At 45.8% G+C, this 18,985-nt stretch overlaps 1 protein-coding gene and 1 long non-coding RNA gene across 5 annotated transcripts in view; one reads left to right on the top strand and one right to left on the bottom strand.

The window, feature by feature from the left end:
- Positions 1-241: 241 nt before the first annotated feature.
- On the bottom strand, positions 242-1,338 carry LOC134807395 (uncharacterized). Its single transcript, XR_010147707.1, has 2 exons — positions 1,217-1,338; positions 242-683 (listed from the first exon to the last, which is right to left on the bottom strand). It is a non-coding gene; the product is annotated as an uncharacterized LOC134807395 (long non-coding RNA).
- FLI1 (Fli-1 proto-oncogene, ETS transcription factor) overlaps positions 1,045-18,985 on the top strand; it is a 119,695-nt gene continuing 101,754 nt past the window's right edge. The window contains exon 1 of one of the 4 annotated variants that reach the window (XM_016922259.3): positions 1,045-1,362. Coding sequence is in view for 3 of the 4 variants with exons in the window: in XM_016922257.4 (XP_016777746.1) it covers positions 2,798-2,815 (18 nt within the window). In the remaining variant the exon portion in view is untranslated. Of the gene's footprint in view, positions 1,363-2,415; positions 2,816-18,985 lie in introns of those variants that run through there. The other 3 variants (XM_016922257.4, XM_016922258.3, XM_016922261.3) reach the window with 3 other exon arrangements.

The raw sequence follows: 18,985 nt of genomic DNA on the forward strand, positions 1-18,985 counted from the left end.
TCTTCTTTCTGGGTGGAGACCTCTGTGAATGGACAGGAGCTTCTCCCAGGGGGCTGAAAATCGCCAACAACAGTGGCACCAGTGCCAGTCTGTGAGTCCCAAAGGGGCAGCGGTGCCTGTGTCTATGCATCTAGTGGTGCCTGTGCCAGGCTCTCCACTACCCCCCGCCCATCTCCAAAACTAGGAAATTGCCGTAGCTTTGGAGAAACAGAAAGTGCGATGGAGTTCCACAGTTAAAAACTAAAGGGCAAGTCTTCAATTTAATCTAGTTCCATATTGAATAATTCCAGTGGGGGAGGCAGCTGGTGCTGAAAGGAATTGGGGGACAGTATAGGAATGTTTGGGTGACTACTGATTAATGTAGTGAAGATGATCTGTCACTTGCCAGACCAACAGGAGTTGGAAAGAGAAACCTAGCCATGGTGTCTGCCACAGAGGGACCCTCTAAAGTGCTAGGAGGAGGGTGGGGGGCAGTCGCCACCTGTGGGATGCCATGAACAGCCTCTGCAACTGGCCAGCACCAGGAAGGGGGGCCTCCTGGTGGTGGAGTTGGAGTCCTTTCTGGCTGAAAGAGGAGCAATGTGGCTGGGGTGTGCGGGTTTCTAGTGAGGTCCGGGTGGGAAGCCGTCTCTCCGCATTCTCCTGAAAGCTCTGTTGTAGTTTGAAGGTCGGTAGAGCCTGGGCTGAAAAGGAAACAATTTGGGGTTTGAAAGGATGTAATTCATTCTTCCTTTCCCGTTAACCTCTTTCCTCTCTGGAAAGCATGTGGAAACGCTGAAGGGAGGAGTGAGAGGGCAGGCAGCCTGCCGCGGGGAGGAAAGGGTTAAGCCTGATTTCTTTTAATTGAACTCCAGAACTGGTGGCCCCAGGCAAAGGGGGGGACTGACCCCGCTAGCGGTAACCAGATGTGGCGGTCCCAGGGGAGCCCCGGAGCAGACCCCTGGATTGAGAAGCAGACAGGAGCGGGGGGAGTCAGCCCGGCCCCCATCCCACCATCCACCCCACCCCCACCCCCAACACGCACACCGAGTCTCAATTGCTGGCAGGCTGCACCCGCCACTCCAGGTCTGGTCACGTTCAGACCCGTGTCTGTATTCGAACCCAAAATTGGAGCCGAATTGATGAGACTAATTTCTAGAGAGGGAGGGGGAGGGAGGGAGGCGAGTGAGCTCTCGGGCTCAATTGCTCCTGAAGAAATAAAGAATTAATAAGTCACCTTTTTTCGCCTCTGTGGACACCCTTTTGAAATTTTTTCTTCCACTTGACTTGGATCTCCTCTGGATTTTTTTTCCCTCTTTCCCCCGTCGGACTCTTAAATAAAAGTGAGCAAGTCCAAAGCGTGGTCCGGAGAGCGTGGACAAGGTAACCTGTTTTGGATGTCCGGGAGAAGGGAGTCCGGCCGAAAGGGCCCAGCCCCTCGAGGCTGCTCCAACTGGGGCGCGCGGCGGCCCAGGAGGGAGGCGGGGAGGTCTCCGGGTTGGGCCGGGGAACGCCGGCCTCCAGGCTGGGTAGGGAGGACGGTCCAGAGCGCGGGCCTCCGGGTCTCACCCCGGGAAAAGTCTGGGTCTGCTTTGCGCTGTTGCGTGCTGCGCTCCTGGGACCTGCTGACTGTCCTAGAGGGAACGTCCCGCGGTAGTGTCAGTTCCCTGGGGACCAGGAAGGGCGACTCTTGCCTGGGAGTCAGTGCTTGGGCCGTCGGGTCCGGGTAAGCGCTGGGGGTTTGGCTCGAGAAGATGCGGATAGGTGGCCTAGGGCGCCGCGGATCTCCGCCCTCTGCGGGCACCGGGAGCCCAGGGTCGAGGCGCGCCGCCCCGAGGGGCCCCTTCTCCTAACAATGCGCCCGGAATGGAATCCGCGCCCTGACAGCGCGGGTCAGCCCGAAACCGCCCAGAATCCGCTTCGATGAGTGGGTGAGCCGCTCTGGGAGTCTGCCGCGTCTCGGCAGCGGAGGGCCTGAGTGGAAAAATTCTTATTGGATGCACTTTTTAATGGTTGGTTTGCCTCGGTTTGCGTCCGAATCTTCCCCGGCAGTAGGCGCTGGGTTACCCGCAGCCCCAGTCAACTCTCCCTCCATACCCCCCTACCCCACCCCCAAAAAGTTTGTCTCCGGCTGGAAAAAGCATTAATAAACGTATCTGTGGGAAGAAACGGAAAGTGAATGAGTCAGGAGGGCCACCTTCGGCCAACCGCCTCAGGAAAAGCAAAGAAGCCAAAGGTCTTTGGCTTTGGATTTTGGGGGAAGGTGATGGGGGGAGGTGCAGACTTCGGGAATCAGGGCGCGGACGCTGGGCGTGGACCCCGTCATTGTTCCCGGCTAGCTCTTATCTCCCAGGAGCAAGTATCCTGTGTGCGCAGCGCATGAATGTGTCTGGGCATCTCCGCGTATATTTATATAGTGTGTGATGCGAAAAGCAGGACCAGCCGAGGGGAGGAAGAGGGGGTGTGGGGGGAGGGAAGACGAGGGAGAGCAGAGGGGAGAGAAGAGAGAGGAGAGCTCGAGGCGAGAGAGAGAGAGAGAGAGAGAGAGAGAGATAGGACTTCCTCCCCGATTCGCAAAGTGAAGTCACTTCCCAAAATTAGCTGAAAAAAAAGTTTCATCCGGTTAACTGTCTCTTTCGCTCCGCTACAACAACAAACGTGCACAGGGGAGTGAGGGCAGGGCGCTCGCAGGGGGCACGCAGGGAGGGCCCAGGGCGCCAGGGAGGCCGCGCCGGGCTAATCCGAAGGGGCTGCGAGGTCAGGCTGTAACCGGGTCAATGTGTGGAATATTGGGGGGCTCGGCTGCAGACTTGGCCAAATGGACGGGACTATTAAGGTAAGCGGCGGGGCAATGGACGCGGGCGGCGGGGACCGGCCGGGGAGGCGAAGCGGCGGGCGGGTAGGTGCGGGGCCCGCGTCCCGGAAGACGTGGCCGCTCTCCCTTCCCTCCGCGCCCCGGCTTCGCGCCGGCTCCTCCGGCGCTCGGGTGGCGAGTCCTACTCGCGGGCCAGCCGGCCAGGCGCCGCATTGAGGGCGACCTCCCCCGAAATCCCTGCCCCAAAGTGGAGCCCGGCCCCCTCCCACCTCGCTGCCCGCCGGGCTGCAGGAGGGGACGGCGGGAAACCTGGGGACCCCGGGTGCGGACCGGAGTCAAGGGCGAGAGACCTCGGGGTCCACCACTCCCACCGGCACCCGGGGCTCCCTGGCCCCAGCGCTAGGCACTGGGCTTCCTCTCCGCAGAGGCGGAACACGGCGGGGGCGGGGGCTGCAGTCGCCCGGGCTCGGGTCCGTGCCTGGTGGGCCCTGGGGTGGGTAAGTGGCCTCGTTGCACGAGGGTAGGGGTGCAAGTGAGTGTGTCGGGGGATCTCTCTGAGCGGGCTCCTCCAGATGGAAGCCCCTGTTTACATGTCAGCGCTTTCCCTTCCTCTCGGCACTCAGTCGCCCGGCTCTCGGCGCTGGAGAGCCGCCGGCTCCGCGGGACTCCTGGGCCGGCCTCGCCGCCTCTCCGGCGGGGAACCTTCCCCAGCCCCCGTCCGCACAGATCCCTAGCGCCCCGAGCCCCCGCCCTTCGCGCCTAGGCGTGCGCCGGCTCCAGGACCAGGGCTCCTGGAGCTGTCGCCTCCGAAAGGGTCCTGCGTCCTTCGGAGCCGCCCCCGTCGCAGGGGCCGGCTGTGAGCCCGCGCCCCGCGCCCGCCCGGCCATTCCCACCCCAGCCGCCGCCGCCACGCCTGGGTCTAGGTTGCAAAGTGCAATCCAGGCGGAAAGGTGAGGGTTTGGGTTCGCGTCTCACTTCAGAAAAGTTGACTGCTGTCTCTGAAAGGGTTCGCCAAGTGGGGCCAGGAGCAGAGAGGAGGGACACCCCCTAACGTGACGGGCCTTAGAGGACCTAGGGAAATGAATGGGACCAGAGTTAGCTTCGAGGCTGCCGCGCAACACCAAGCGGGAGTTTGTCTGGAAAAACTATTAGGCTGGCGAGGTGGGGACTGGCAGAGCCCGCCATTCCCCAGAACCCGAAGGAATCGACTCCCTGCTCAGGGCTCAGCAAGAGAAGGCTAAGATGTTGGGCTCAGAGAATTCAAGAGATTTTTATCTTCTGGGTGGGGTCGTGGTTTTTATTTTCTAAGCTTTTTTTATGAAAGTTTGAAATATGCTGACTTAGGTAAAAGACACCAACCGAAGGAACTTGCAAATCTGGAGATGAGATAACTGATTGTGATGGGTTAAAGGGAGCTATAAGAGCCTATAAGAGCCTGGGTTCCTCAAACCCAAAGTGAGTAGGTGAGAAGTAGGTGAGAGGGGATTCCTGCAAAGACCCGAGAGTGGGGGTCATTGGGCCATTTTATGCCTGTTTCTCTGCTTCCTGTTGATGTGTTCATGCAAGTGTCTCTGTATTTCTGGGTTTAGTAATGAGATGCTCCCCTCTAGAAAACTCCCTCGCCCCAATCAGGACAGTTACCACTTACTCTGAAGGCCTCTTCTGATCCAGAAGGGTGGTAAGATGGCCTCAGGGTCTTGATGTGGACACCCTAAGGAAAAGTGAAGAAATATCTCCACACTGCTTCAACTCTACACACAGGCCCTGAGCAAAAGGAGGAAGCTGTGGTCTGTGTACCCAGGATGTGCTAACCTCTTTAGATACACACAGGGATTGGCATGGCAGGCCTCGAGAATAGGCTTAGAGCAGGAACCTGACACTTCAGGCCAAGGATGGGAGTGAAAGTCCTTCCTTTTTTTGTGGGTGATAGGAGCCATGAGCTCCTCCAAACCCCCCCTGTGAGCAACCTGTCATTCACCTAAGTTACCTGGCTAGGCTGAGTCCCCACAGAGCTACCTTCAGTCTCCAAGCATTCTGCAAGATTGAGCCTTTAGTGTGTGTGTTGGTGTTTAAGTTGTGTGAAAGCCACAGTTTTCTGTTCGCATGTGACCTCTGGATCTTGGGGTTTCCAGATCCTATTCCCACAATAGTTCAAATACTGTGCTTGGAGAGGACAGTGGACCAGGAGAGAGGCCAGCATTCTTCTGCTCTCTTGGTGAGAATGAACCGTCCGTTAAGCCTGTTTGAGATTCATAGTCATCACAAAAATGAAACAGTGGAACTAGGTTACCTCTACAGTAGTATCTAACCAATCTTCTCAGTGCCTAAAATGTGCTCATATGTGTTTACAAGAACACTTGCCTGTATGTGCACTAAATCCAGCCCTACACTGATCGAGGTTGACGACACTCGAGAGAGAATCTAATTTGTGTACACAAATCCAGGGTGTCCATTTCCAGTTTGAACTGCCTGGAAACATCAGGTTTGAGTGATTCTAGGATGTGATTTTATGCACCTGCATAGTTCTTCCTCAAATATAAGTCATGTCTATATTTCAAAATACCTGTGGGTCTTGGCACTTAGGTGGTATTTGGTGCAGGAAGCCAGGGAAGTCTGGATTTCTTCACAGAAGCCCTTTATTTTGTGCATAATTTGCACGACTCTATGTGATTACAAAATCCCAATCTTGTTGCCCTCCTAATAAGTCCCTCCATATTATATTCTCTTCTCTTTTCCAAGAACGGCTCCTGGAAAGGCTCTGACCGTCACATTGGCAGAAGCAATATTTGCTGGAGCCATGCTACTCTTTTGTCACAGACAGGTTAACTTGCAGTATTAAACAACACCCGACCCACGCCCCTGCTTCCCACACTGATATTATCAGTGTTAAAAAGCACATGATACTGTTTGCTGCTTTAAGAAATGACCTGGTTTCAAAAACTGCATCTTAATTTTAGGCTGGCTTCAGTTGAATCCAGTTAATTTTATCTATGAATGCCTGACTCGGTGCACGTGGCGTCATTACAGATGGGGAGACAGAGAAGACAGACATGGCAAATGAAGGTGGGAAATAGAGAATGAACGGTGGATTTGGAGTCAGAAAGCCCGGGCTCATTCTCAGCTCTGCTACCTAGTAGCTGTGTGCCTTATAGCAAGGCACTTCTTGTATCTGTTTCCTTATCTAGAAAATGGGGCCAAAGCACCTCCGTGCCACAAGCCATAGGAAGAATTTTTAAAGTCTGCTACCTTAGCTGGATACACATTAAATTAACTTCATGTGCCTTATAACAAGGCACCTCTTGAATCTGTTTCCTTATCTAGAAAATGGGGCCAAAGCACCTCCTTGCCACAAGTCACAGGAATAATGTTTTAAAGTCTGCCACCTTAGCTGGATACACATTAATTGAACTTTGCTTTTGGGAATGGGCATACCAGGACAGATTGGTCAGAAAATTAGAACACAGGTCCAAATTTACCATCATGCATATTTCATTAATTCAACAAATGTTTATGATGCATCTATTATGTTGCAAGGCTCTGCACTGTGTATTGAGGATAAAACAGGGGTCAAAACCCTCCAGGAATGTAGACGCTAGTGGAGGGAGCTGACACATACAGAGAACAATCTCAGTTGAGTGGTGATATATCTTCTGAAGAACAATAACGCAGGTTAGGGAATGGAAAGTAATGACGCTATATAGCCAGGATGGTGAGGAAAAGCGTGTCTAACAAAGTCACAGTTGGGCAGAGGCACTCTCTCGTCATTAACTCAGAAGAGTGCAGCACCAACCACACAGCCAGTCAACAATGGACAAGCACAGCAGGAAAGAAGGGCCAGGGTTACGGCTGGCTCTGCAAGGCGCTGGAGGGCAGGTTGTCACTGGCAGGGCAGGGAAACATCTAGACAAGGTTTGGAAGAAGCAGCAGAGTGAGGAATACTTGGGAACAGAGGCTTGACTTCTGTCCTCAAGAAGGTGTTGCTGCCTCCCTCTACCACACACACCTTGTAATCTCCATGTCACCTGGATTCACAAGAACTCCAGACAAGATGGCCTCTGTCTATTGATCTGTCCCCGTGACCACACAGAATTGCTCCCCTCAGGTGGTTACCAAGTCGAATCCTGTTTTGTGTGTGAATAATTTCCACCAAAAGGCTTCCTTCCAGTTCCACTGCCATCCAAATTTAAGTTTATAGGTTGGCAACTTTAAAGCTTTAGAGAGTGTTTAGCTTGAATTTCTCACTTTATGAGTGGGGAAACTGAGGTCTAGGTTGTTAAATGAATTGTCCAAGATCATACAGCTAACTACCAACAGAGTCATAGTGAAAGTTCAGGGCTCTGAACCCTTAGGCGAGTGTTCTTTCCACTATACCATGAAAATATCATTTGCTTTTGTTACATTTTTATGAATTATAGAATTGTGGAGGCAGTGTGTGTGTGTTTGTGTGTGTGTGTGTGTGAGAGAGAGAGAGAGAGAGAGAAGTCTTTAAAAGAAAAATCATAAAGAATTTGGCACTTTACACTAAAGACACCTCTGGTATTTAATGAAAAATAAATAAAATTGTATCACTACCATCTTGAATTATTTTTATCCTTAAAGAAAAGAAGAAATTCCAAATTTTTGGATACAATTTTTATACAACTGTTTTCCAAAATAAATCCTTCTTTTCCAGCAGACAAAGTAAACAGTCTCCATTACAAGGAGACAACCAAAAATATAGTAGTTTACTGAAATACCCAAGCCCTTCTACAGATCATGGGCAGGTAGACAGACGGAATTCTTATTTCAGCTCCTTTAATAATGGAATATTGGACTATTTAAATAAAATCTATTAGAAGGCATCTTATGGATCCATCAGACTGTGTCATAAGTAGGTCTTGAATAACAATTGCATTAAAAAAGATTTGGGATTTTGATGTCTCTTTCTGTTTGGGGTTAAACAGTTAACTTGGCATTTGTTTAAAAAACAGTTGATTTAAACCAAGCCTCTTTCTAGGTATATAGCATTAGTCTAATGCCAGTACTAAGTTACCCCCAGCCAAAAAAAAAGAAAGAAAGAAAAGAGTTAGGAAAATTTTTATATTGATAGTTTTTTTGTTCTGTACTTAAAACATTCCTTTTAAGTCTATATTTTGCTTGTTTTGTAATGAATTAAGTAGGCTAAAGGACATTGTCTGTTACATACACACAAACACACACCTACACACACAATCTCATAAAACCTACAACCAGCCACAATAGCTTTTTTCGTAATCTCAGAGTTATGCAGGTGTCTTTTCCTCTGCAGAAGACTACACCCTGTTTCAATTTCTGTTGCTTTAATGATTTCATATCTATAGCGTTCTTCCCATTATGTATTAATTGATCCATGGGATGATATCGTTAAGTGATGTCACTCTTTGTGTATTACAGTTCTGCCACTGACCTGATAGACCCACCATCAGTTTCCTGTGCACTGAGATGTTTCCCCAGAGGCTATGGATAGGGTTATATGTCCCCACACTATCTGCAGGGCCAATATAGTGCAAATCTGACAAAATTTAGGTAATCTATGGAATAACCCTTTCCTGTGCAAAGCTAGCTGGCCTGATGGGAATTGGTGGTACCTCAGTCTCAGGGGCATCATAAACTGACCAACCATATGAAGGTGATTGCATGTCTGTTAGGCAGGGACTAAACTATGTTCTGTGAAGATAGAACCACAATGGCAAAAGGGCTCTGCCAGGAGATCTAGCGAGAAGATAAGCCACATATGTGTGCCCTGCAGAGCGCTGCAAGTATTACTATAGCCCTGAGAAAAGAAAGGATGATTTGAACTGGAGAGACAGAGAAAGACCTCATGATAATAGTTGTTTATGTAGTCCCTTTCATAAACCTCTTCACAGATCATACAGTCCCTCTACAGATCACTGGCCCACACACTCTTGCATCCCATTCTCACAGTAGCCCTATGGGAGATAATACCATGATGTCTCTACTTCATATGGAAGAAGTTAAAGTTCAGAGGAGTGAGGTAACTTGCCCAAGAGTATAACTAACAGGGGACGGATCTGGGTTTCAAGCCCAGTGTTTCTCATTCCCGATTCCTGCTTTTACTACACACATTGGCCACACTGCCTCTTGGCACAGGTGGATCTAAGCCTGGCCTTGAAAGATAGGTAGGTCTTGCATAGGAAACTATGGTAAAGGGCTTTCTAGGAGAGTGGAGGGTACTTTGGGGAGGAAAGTGTACAGGTGATGGAGAGGATGGGATTGGAAAGACTGAATGGAACTAGACTACAGAGGACCTTACATACTATAACAAAGAATTTGGGGGTGAGTATGGTGGCTCATGCCTGTAATCCCAGTTCTTTGGGAGATGGAGATGGGTGGATCACTTGAGCCCAGGAGTTGAAGACCAGACTGGGCAACATGGAGAAACCCCATCTCTACAAAAAATACAAAAATTAGCCGGGCATGGTGGCACTCACCTGTAGTCCCAGCTGCTCAGGGAGCTGAGGTGGGAGGATCACCTGAGCCCGGGGAGGTCAAGGCTGCAATCAGCCATGAGCACCACTGTATTCCACCCTAGATGACAAAGTGAATACCTGCCTCAAAATAATAATAATAATAACTTGGGTCTTGTAACATGTATAGAAAGGAGGAATGAAAACTTGTGACTAGAGGGATGATCTACATAGCTGTACAAGTCTCTTAGAAACAAATCCTTCGTACTCTCTGCTCCTTAGGAAATGAAGATGGGAGTGGCTCCATCACTTATCAGGCCACACAAGAAATGAGCAGCAGTCAGGATTAGACAACCAGAGATAGATTCAGGCAACCAGCAGTGCTGTCTTCTGTCTTCAAAGACACCTGTTGATTAAATATGGCATTGGGGGAGGGAGGAGTAACTCTATTTCACCAGATGACATAAAACTGTGATTATCCTTCTCATCCCTTCCTTCCCAGGGGATTTCACCATGAGCAATCTTTTCAATTGGGCCTTCTATCCTGGGCTACAATTTTAGTTCCTTTTGAGAATGAGTCAGCAGATAGTGCTTGAGAGGAGAAAAAAGAAAAAAAAAATGTCTCTCTAAAACTCAAATCAAATTTCTGTGGGCCTTCAGACAAGTCTGACATTCTTCCATGAGTTGGCTGGGCCCCTGGTCTCAGTTAGGAATACTGACACTTCACCCCAGCAAACCAAAAACGCAGAGACTCATCACCGTCATTCCAAGTAGGATCAGAGATGGAGTGTTCAGATGCATTTTCAGATAATTCAGATCAACTTTACAGTACCTTCAAAATTGCTCATCCCTACAAAAATAAAGCAAACACTAATGTATTTAAGAGATTTGCCATCTTTGGGAAACAATGTGTCTGCCATTTAGTTTAAGATCAAAATCTCAGAGTATGAGAATTTTTCAAATCACCTCAAAGGGAAGGCAGACTTGAACACTGAAATGCTTTCCCAAGAGCAAGTCCCATTTACCCAGCCAGTGCTATGTGTCCAAGGCAATGAAAGATCTTATGTCACATCTCAGTGCACACATGCAAGAGGCCGGAATTACAGGTGCCATGGGAGCTTTAACCTCGAATTTCTAGACATTGTGTGGGTTTCACATGTCTACTGGAATCTAACACTCCAGTAGCAGAGTTGTTAGGTCTGAATATATGGGTATTCTTTGATGTTATGGGAAACGAATTGGAGAGTGAGCAATTCTGCAGTACCATTCATGTAGCAAAAGTGTGAAAACAAACAGGTTAATATTAGAAAATTACTCTGCTCATGAGTTGTTTTAAGTTACTGCTGTTACAGTCTATGGAAAAGCGTATGTTTCAATTGAAATTCTCATGTCTACAGAGTCATTTTGTCTTTAGACATTTATGACTGAATTCATACTCATTCATGTATTCAATACTCATTCATGTATTCATTCACCCAAATGTTGAATAATATTACCAGGCACCAATCTCAATAGAGCATTCATGTAAATGAACAAGAATAAGGTTTCTATGCTATTTCTTCCAGACTTTGAGAGAGTAGACATTTCTCTTCTTTCTGATTTTTAGCTCTGAGTATTGGAAATTCCAAAAGAAGCAATACTCATTGGAGAAATCTTTATTTGTGGCTTATGATCATAAGGATGGTTAGACACATTTTCTTAAAGGTAACAATCAGTTTATATTCTCCATTGCCCCTTCACCCTTGGTGATATAATTTACTGTAAGGATATTTTTGGAAGGCTAGGTCTTCAGCCAAGGATATTTCTTCTTCTGATTCTCCCTTTCTCAGCTTTAGTTCCTCTATTTATATATTAACATGGGGCCAGGCACGGTGGCTCACACCTGTAATCCCAGCATTTTGGGAGGCCAAGGCGGGTGGATCACCTGAGGTCAGGAGTTCAAGACCAGCCTGGCCAATATGGTGAAACCCTGTCTTTACTAAAAGTACAAATTAGCTGGTCATGCTGGTGCATGCTTGTAGTCCCAGCTACTTGGGAGGCTGAGGCAGAAGAATTTCTTGAACATAGGAGGTGGAGGTTGCAGTGAGCCAAGATCGTGCCTCTGCACTCCAGCCTGGGCAACAGGGCGAGATTCTGTCTCAAAGAAAAAAAAAAAAAACATGGAGAAAAATACCATAGGTAAGGTGAAAACTAAATGAGAAACTGAGAAAGAATATTTATCATACATAAAGCATAAATGTCCTATTATACAAAGACTACTTACAAATCAATAAGAAAAGACACACCACTTAACAGAAAATAGGCAAAAATGCTATGAATAGACAACACTAGAAAGAAAATACAAATGGGCAATAAATATATGAAAAGAATTTCAAGCACATGCATAAAGACATTCAAATAAAAATAATAAAATTCCAATGTTTATGACCTAGAAGGACAGTGGAGACTAAAACAGCTTAATATCTCATGTTGGAAAGAGTAAAGGAAATGTCACTGTCTTATCCTCTTGGTAGGAGTATGACTTGGTATAATCTTTCCACAGAGCAACATCTATTTGAGAAGTTAAATATTTATACAAATTTGATAATGCCAATTCTACAGCTATGTTCACTCAGATATATGTACAATGTGTTTATTGTAGCATTGTTTGTTACAGCAAAAGTTGGAAATAATCTAAATGTCCACCAGTAGGGGACTAGATAAACAAAGGAGGAAAGATTCATATAAGAAAATGCCATGCAACTACAAAATGGGATAAAATCAATTGTCATATACACTGATTTAGAAAATTCTCCAATGTATATTATTACATGGAAAAAAGCAAAAAGTTCCAAAATATTGGGCCGGGCACGGTGGCTTAGTCCTGTAATCCTAGCACTTTGGGAGGCCAAGGCTAGCAGATTATGAGGTCAAGAGATTGAGACCATCCTGGCCAACATGGCGAAACTCTGCCTCTACTAAAAATACAAAAATTAGCTGGGTGTGGTGGCGCATGCCTGTAGTCCCAGCTACTGGGGAGGCTGAGGCAGGAGAATTGCTTGAACCCAGGAGGCAGAAGTTGTGGTGAGCCGAGGTTGCAACCCTACACTCCAGCCTGGGTGACAGAGCGAGACTCCGTCTCAAAAAAAAAAAAAAAAAAGTTAAGAGAGACACAGAAACAGACTTGTAAAAAGGTGAATGGGCACCAAGATTTTATCCTGAATGTGCTGGTCCCGGTGACTTTAAGATTCGAAATTGAGGTAAATACAGGGAGAAATTGGCTGGCCTAGGATCCCGAGACCTGAGTTCCAGCCCCAGCTCTATCCCACACTAGCTATGGGATGTTAGGCAAGTCACTTCACTTCCTCATCATTCATGTTAAAGGTCTTCTCGTATATAAAATGAAGGTATGATTTCAAAATTTGCTTTCAGCTCTCATGTTCATTTGACTCTGATCCTAGACAGGCTTTAAAACATTTCTTATTTGGGGGTGTGGATGATAGAACCTCACGTAGATGTTCTATCTGATCCTGTGTGGCTCTTCTCCCATAATCTCAGGGCTACATTTCATACTGTGGAGTGACCCTCAAGGCCAGGTGAAGGCAGGGGCTCTCAGCAGGTGCTTGGTGAGTTTCTCCGAGCTGGTTGTTTTTATTGCCAAGTGACACTGGAACTGTGCTAATCCCTTTTCGTTAATGCAAACTAAGAATAGGGCCTGACGCCACTCTGGGATCTTAGATTCTTTTCCGAAATTTGGTCTCATTTAAAACCCAAAACACTCTTTGGCTCCAAGCGTCTTTCCCGTGGCCTTTAAAAAAATCCTGTTTAATTGAAAGGACATTGAATTTGTCTGGTTTTGATTCATTTACACTTAACTCTTCTAAAAACAATAATTTGATGTCCAAGAAGAATTTTGAGTCTCTTAATGGGTTTTCTGGAAGGCTTTGTTTCTTCTTGTTAAAACAGGAAGTGGTGTTCTATGGGCAAACACAGTCAACCCCAGAAGGCCCCAATTCAGTTTGAAACTGTATCACCCACCATTTTGCATGGGTCCTCATGACCCCAAGCTAAGGCCTTTCTTTCCCTAGTACTCACCTAAGAGAAAGAGATGCTCATCTTTCATCAGAGGGGGAATAAAAATGAGGAAGAACAATCATAGTTATAAAGAGAATAAGTTATCTATCCAGCTCAAGGTGCCAATATCTATTCAAACCTTTAAGACATGCACTTGATCCCTGTAACAACTCTGTGATGTATGTAATATTTCCATTTTGAAGAGATTGGGTAAGTTACTCATGGTCATACAGGTAGAAAATAGAAAAGCAATGATTTGAACCTAATCCTGCTTACTTCCAAATTCCATAAAGCTTAGCCACTGTGATACATCACCAGATTGATACATACATCTCCATATAGTTTAGGCTACGAGCCTATCTATGGGGACCATGTAGGTTTTGTTACTATTTGTTTTATCTCTTTGTCTAAGTGACCACTATCCACAGTCTGCACCGGTCAGATTCATGAAACTGCTCAATTCTTCACAACTCTTTATTCAAGAAGGCCTATTTCCCAGGTAAGAAAGCCTGCCTGACTTTGTTAGCAGGTGCACTGATGTGAAACTGACAGGTTCTGTTTTTACATAATGATCCAATGAGTTGATTTTTAAATGTTTTATAGCTCAATAGAGAATGGCATATTCTTTGACCTGCCAAGGCTTCCTCCTCTACCCTTGTACCTTCGTTCTTTCTTCCTTTCTTCCTCAAAATCTTGCTCTCTTCTTCATTCTATTCCACTCATATACACACAAAACTATACACAATTTTTTTTAAAAAAATAACAGATTCAGGAGGTTATATAAAACACAAAGAAGGGAATGTTTTGCAAGGTTAAAAGGAAATCATTGAGTAGGGCTGACTTCAGGCTCCAGTTTCTCTTGAATAGCCTTTCTTGTTATTTCAAGGCTGATTGACTTATAACTGCATCCAAAGCTGCCTCACACCAGTTCCTTTTATCAGACCAAGTGAGACTTCCTGTGGACTGGCCCAGCTTCCTGATGTATTTCCTTTTTCCTTTGGCAGAACAAAGAAAACCATTGCTCCAAGGATCCTTGGGAGCAAACACAATTTAGCCCTGAAGAACCTATTATTTTAAATTTTTCATTCTCAATGCATAGGGCCAAGCGCCTGCCTTTGCTTTTTCTTTCCCCACAGCATTCTGTGTAATGTCCCGATGAACCCTATGTGCAATTACCAGGGGTCGATGAGCTACTTGAATTCATCCTAGTTGTAGTTTGATTTTATTCAAAGCAGGAAAATTAAGCCATTTTCAGTGCACAAGCATCCCCACCTCATACACGCATACACCTTCAAGAGGGACGTGGAACACCTCTCTACATAGGGTTTAACCTTTTGTTACCTGAGCTCAACACAACAGGTGTGCAAGGAAACCCTCTTGTCTAGAGATTTCAACCTATCTGTTTTTTCAGTTCTGACTCTAGAAACATGCGTATAGGAGAAGAAGCTTCAAGGTGTATCCAAAGATCATCAAAGTCAGTTGAAGAAGAAATTCCAGAAATTGAGTTGAGATCGCTGCTTTTCTCTTTTGCCTGGAGTGTCTCCCACATCACTCCTTACAACGTGGCCTCACTATTCACTCTACACATTACTACCGAAAGACCTTTAGGCATGACCCAGGGTAACAAGGGAGCACTGTTAAGAAAGTTGTTTGTTTCTCTGTCATATCTCCCAAAGTACCTATCACACATTGCCACCTTAGGATAGCCCCCTCCCTAGTAGTCTCAGAAAGAAAGAGGCCATTGACGGAGAGATAACTGAGGCTTCAAGATGTAGTGTGTCAAAAGATGGGAACTAGGCAAGAGCCCTTGGAAGCAGAACTCAAGTATTCATGCCCCCAAACACCACGCTCTACAATGAGGGTGTTTTCTGGAGCAAAGACATCAAGGCTCATTTAACCCACAGGGACTCATGCTTCTTTGTTCATTGGTCCTATTTTCTGACCATTGTCATAATATTCCTGGGTGATTGAAGAGGGCTCTTTCCATAGGAACCACATGGGTAAGTGAGTAATCATGTAGCCACCCAAATTTTACTAAAGTAGATTTTTCTCTTTAAAAGGATTGCTGATTTGGAAGAGGGTAAACAACAAAACAAATGTAGCTCTTCTGGCAAGAGGTATTTCTTAGAGCTAATTCAACATGGTTAATTCATAATGATTTTTCCTAACCCAGTCCTCATTGTTATCATGTCTAGTTGAAAATGGATTTAAAGAATATTCACAAAGAAGAAAATATTCACAACTCAGAAACTATGTGGCATGAGGAGACTGTGAGGGGGTTATGGGCACGGTTGATGTGCTCTGCTTCGTATAACCTGCTTGGGCGATAGCAAAGGCAAGGGGTTAAAATGACTGCCCCACACTATGAGCTTAGGATCTTTCTTTTCCCAGCACGGTACTCTGTCAATAGCCCTGTACCCAGGTTCATGAACAGTCAGGAATCCTGAAGAAAAGATTCATACATTATCTTAAACAACTTCCCCCGCCCTGATAACACTGCCTGTAGAGAACCATGCTAACCTGCCCTTCGACTTCTCCATAATAAGAACACATTGGTCGAAGGGCACAAGTCCTCTTTCTCAAATACGGTCTTTGGTGCAACATAGGACTTCCCTAGAGGTGAGGGACTTGAAGGGCACCTGTACTTTTTGCACTTTTCTAGAAAGGAGAGGGAGAAAGAGCAGGTGACTTTTCTAGAAACGTCATTTCAGGAAACCAGCATGTGGAGACTTCCCAGGGTGCCTTGGGGAAGGCATCCAGCCCTGTGGCTGTGCTGCTCTGGGCTTCTAAGCCATTCCTTCTGGAGACTGTGGGTCTCTATAAACATACTGAGTCTGAAGTGTGGTAAAGGAATTACCATGGCTCCCCCTCCCTGCCTTCTTGGAGTTTGCCCCGAGTTTTGTAGACAAGCCATGACAGGGCAGTAGGACTGGGTTTAGAGCTCATCAGAATTATTTATTTCTTCCTATCAGTTTGGACAGGGTATGACCCAGACTCTTCTCTGCCCAGAGCACCCTTTTAAAAAATTTAAAACCCTGTGTGTATTTCATGGGAAATTTCACAGGCCTGTTTCTGATTCACTTCCAATTAAAGGCTCAAAACACTGGTTTTGTAAGAGCTCTTTGATGATTCAGATTCTTGCTGGTTCATCTTTTTTTCTCTCCTAAATGTCCATAGAAGCTTAATAAATGTTGTTCAGACATTTGCATGCTTAACTGTTGAAAATAATTGGAAACAGGAAAGAGTGTTTTGTTAGTGTGCACAGTACAAGCACACTTACAAGGGAAGGAGAGACACAGCCTCAGTGAAGGGAAACTCCTGGGAAAACAGGGGTATCCCTGAAGGTGGGTGCCTTGGTTTCCCCATCACTGGGCATGGGGGAGGAAGCTTTCAGCTCAGAGCTACCAAAAAGGGAGAGGAGCGTTACATGAGACACAAGAATCCTTCTTACTGTGGTCAGTTACCATCGACAAGCAGTCAGTTGAGTGGTCAGTCTCATCCAAGATGGAACAGGTGGATGGGCATTTTCCATATGCTAACACTACTTTTAACTCCCTTCTGATTGGGAGGAGTTGGTTGTCTGCTATTAGAGCAAGCCTCATTCTCCACCTCCTTTAAAACCTTTGATGGTGAAGCTGTCTGGGTGCACCTGTGCCTAGCTCCCCTGAGAGAGTTTTATATATCGGTCCCTCTAAAGTGCTAATGTGGGCACCGGCTTGGGTAGTCTGAGTTCTGTACCTGGTTTTGCCTTAGGCTGGCTTGGTGACATTGGGCAAGTTACTCTCCCCTTCTCAGTGGGTCCATTTACCCAAAAGGATTAAGGCTTCTTGATGATCCTCTTCTTCCATGGATTTGGTAAAAAACTGGAGTAGTGAGTTGCTTTGAGTTTCTTCAAGAAAAGCGTGAATTAATTACTACTCTTTGACTAACTACTGGGTGGCTCATTGGATGGCTTTCTTGTTGCCAATGTAACAAGATTGCTGTAAACCATGCAGCATTTCAGATTCCGAGCCTTATTTGGACTTTTTACTAAAGAAAGAGCACCCGCCCTGTCTCTTTATTTGTCAGGCAAAGTTCAGTCAGCCAATATTCAGTTAGCCAAAGTTACCAAATGTGACTTCATGCCCACACAATGTAAATATAATGTGTCAATGCTGTGTGCTGGAAGGTGCTTCTTGCCTAAAAAAGGTGAGACAAAACCTTAGGAAGGCTGGCAGTAAACCTCTGGAGTATTTTGCCAGATTACTGTGACAGTGGCAGAATGATTTTGTGAAGGCCACATGCAGTCTGAAGTTTGGAAATCTAGGTTCAGACCCACTTATTAATTGTGTGGTCTTCAGTCAGATAATAACTTCTCCAATCTCCTTTCCTACCTGTAAAATAATAGTAGTACTGGTAGTAATAATACATAACGTTAATTTTTCTACCAACCTTACTAATAATAAGAATCAAAAGTAGTATGGAAGTAAAAGCACTTTGTAATTGTAAAGTGCTGTGCAAATGCTAGTTGTTATTATCTTAGTTATTATTCTCATTCAAGTCGATGCATGAATATAACAGATAATAAATGTAACTTAAATCTGTTGGGTTGCTTTTTTCTGGCCTTAGTGATTTCAAAGACTTGCTTGCATGTGGTTAAATTCACCAATTAGTGACTTATTCATATCTCTTTGCCTATGTAGACACCATCCCCTACAAATGCACAAGTACAGATCAAACATCCCATATTCCTCCTTTCCCTCCCACGTATCCGGCCATTGTTCTACTTGTGAAACTCCCATCCCAATCAATGGGGGGTTTACGTAAAAACCGATGGCAGGATATGAGTGTGGCTTCAGGAATTCCAGGCTTGTGCTGCTGATAAAGAGAGTTGTGTCAAACAGAAAACACCAGAGAAACAAATTCTCTTGTCCAACCTATGCTACAGCACTCCCTTGTGAATAGTTTTAAAACATCCGTCTGGCTGACCAAATACCTATGGCTGCCTCCACCCATACATCTACGCCACCTCTTCTATTATCTTCCCCATGTCCTTGTGGTAATACAGTACAGAACCAGGCTAGAAGTAGGTTAATTCAGAGGGAGATACCAGTTGAACTGAGCTCCCCTGATTAAGGGATGTGAATTTAATTGGGTCGTGACAGTCTGTATTAAGTGTAAATGCTACTAATAGGTTTAACTGACTTTGGTGTGAGTGAAGGGACAACAGAACAAAAGAAGTAATTTGCCTTGAAGATGATCCTCTTTTAGTGCTGAAGTCACAAGTGATGGAGGCCCTTCTTTCACTTAACGAGGCCAGGAAAGCTGGGTTGGTCTTTATTCTCATCATGCATCATCAATATTTTAGGAAAGCTCATATTGCTGTCTTTCACGGTACGCTGCACAACCAAGTATGATTATGTGACCAGAAGTGAAGGGAAGGAGAACATTTGCCCATATTCCACCCACACTGAAGTAGCTCAAAAATGAAGAGATGAAGAAAGGAAAATGGAGTTGACCATTTCCATTTAAGTGCTCATTCAGACATTTAGTATTAAAATGATGAACTTCTTTTGCAGTCTTTTTACTGAACGCATTGAACTAGGTATTAGGGTGTTATCCTTGGCCAACAGAATTGGGATTTCAAAGTTCATGAGGCCAAACATTTAACTGCTCAAACACTAGTCTGTAGTTCCTAGGGACCACAATCTAG

Source organism: Pan troglodytes, chromosome 9 (genome assembly GCF_028858775.2).
Source record: "Pan troglodytes isolate AG18354 chromosome 9, NHGRI_mPanTro3-v2.0_pri, whole genome shotgun sequence".
Taxonomy (NCBI): Eukaryota; Metazoa; Chordata; class Mammalia; order Primates; family Hominidae; genus Pan; species Pan troglodytes.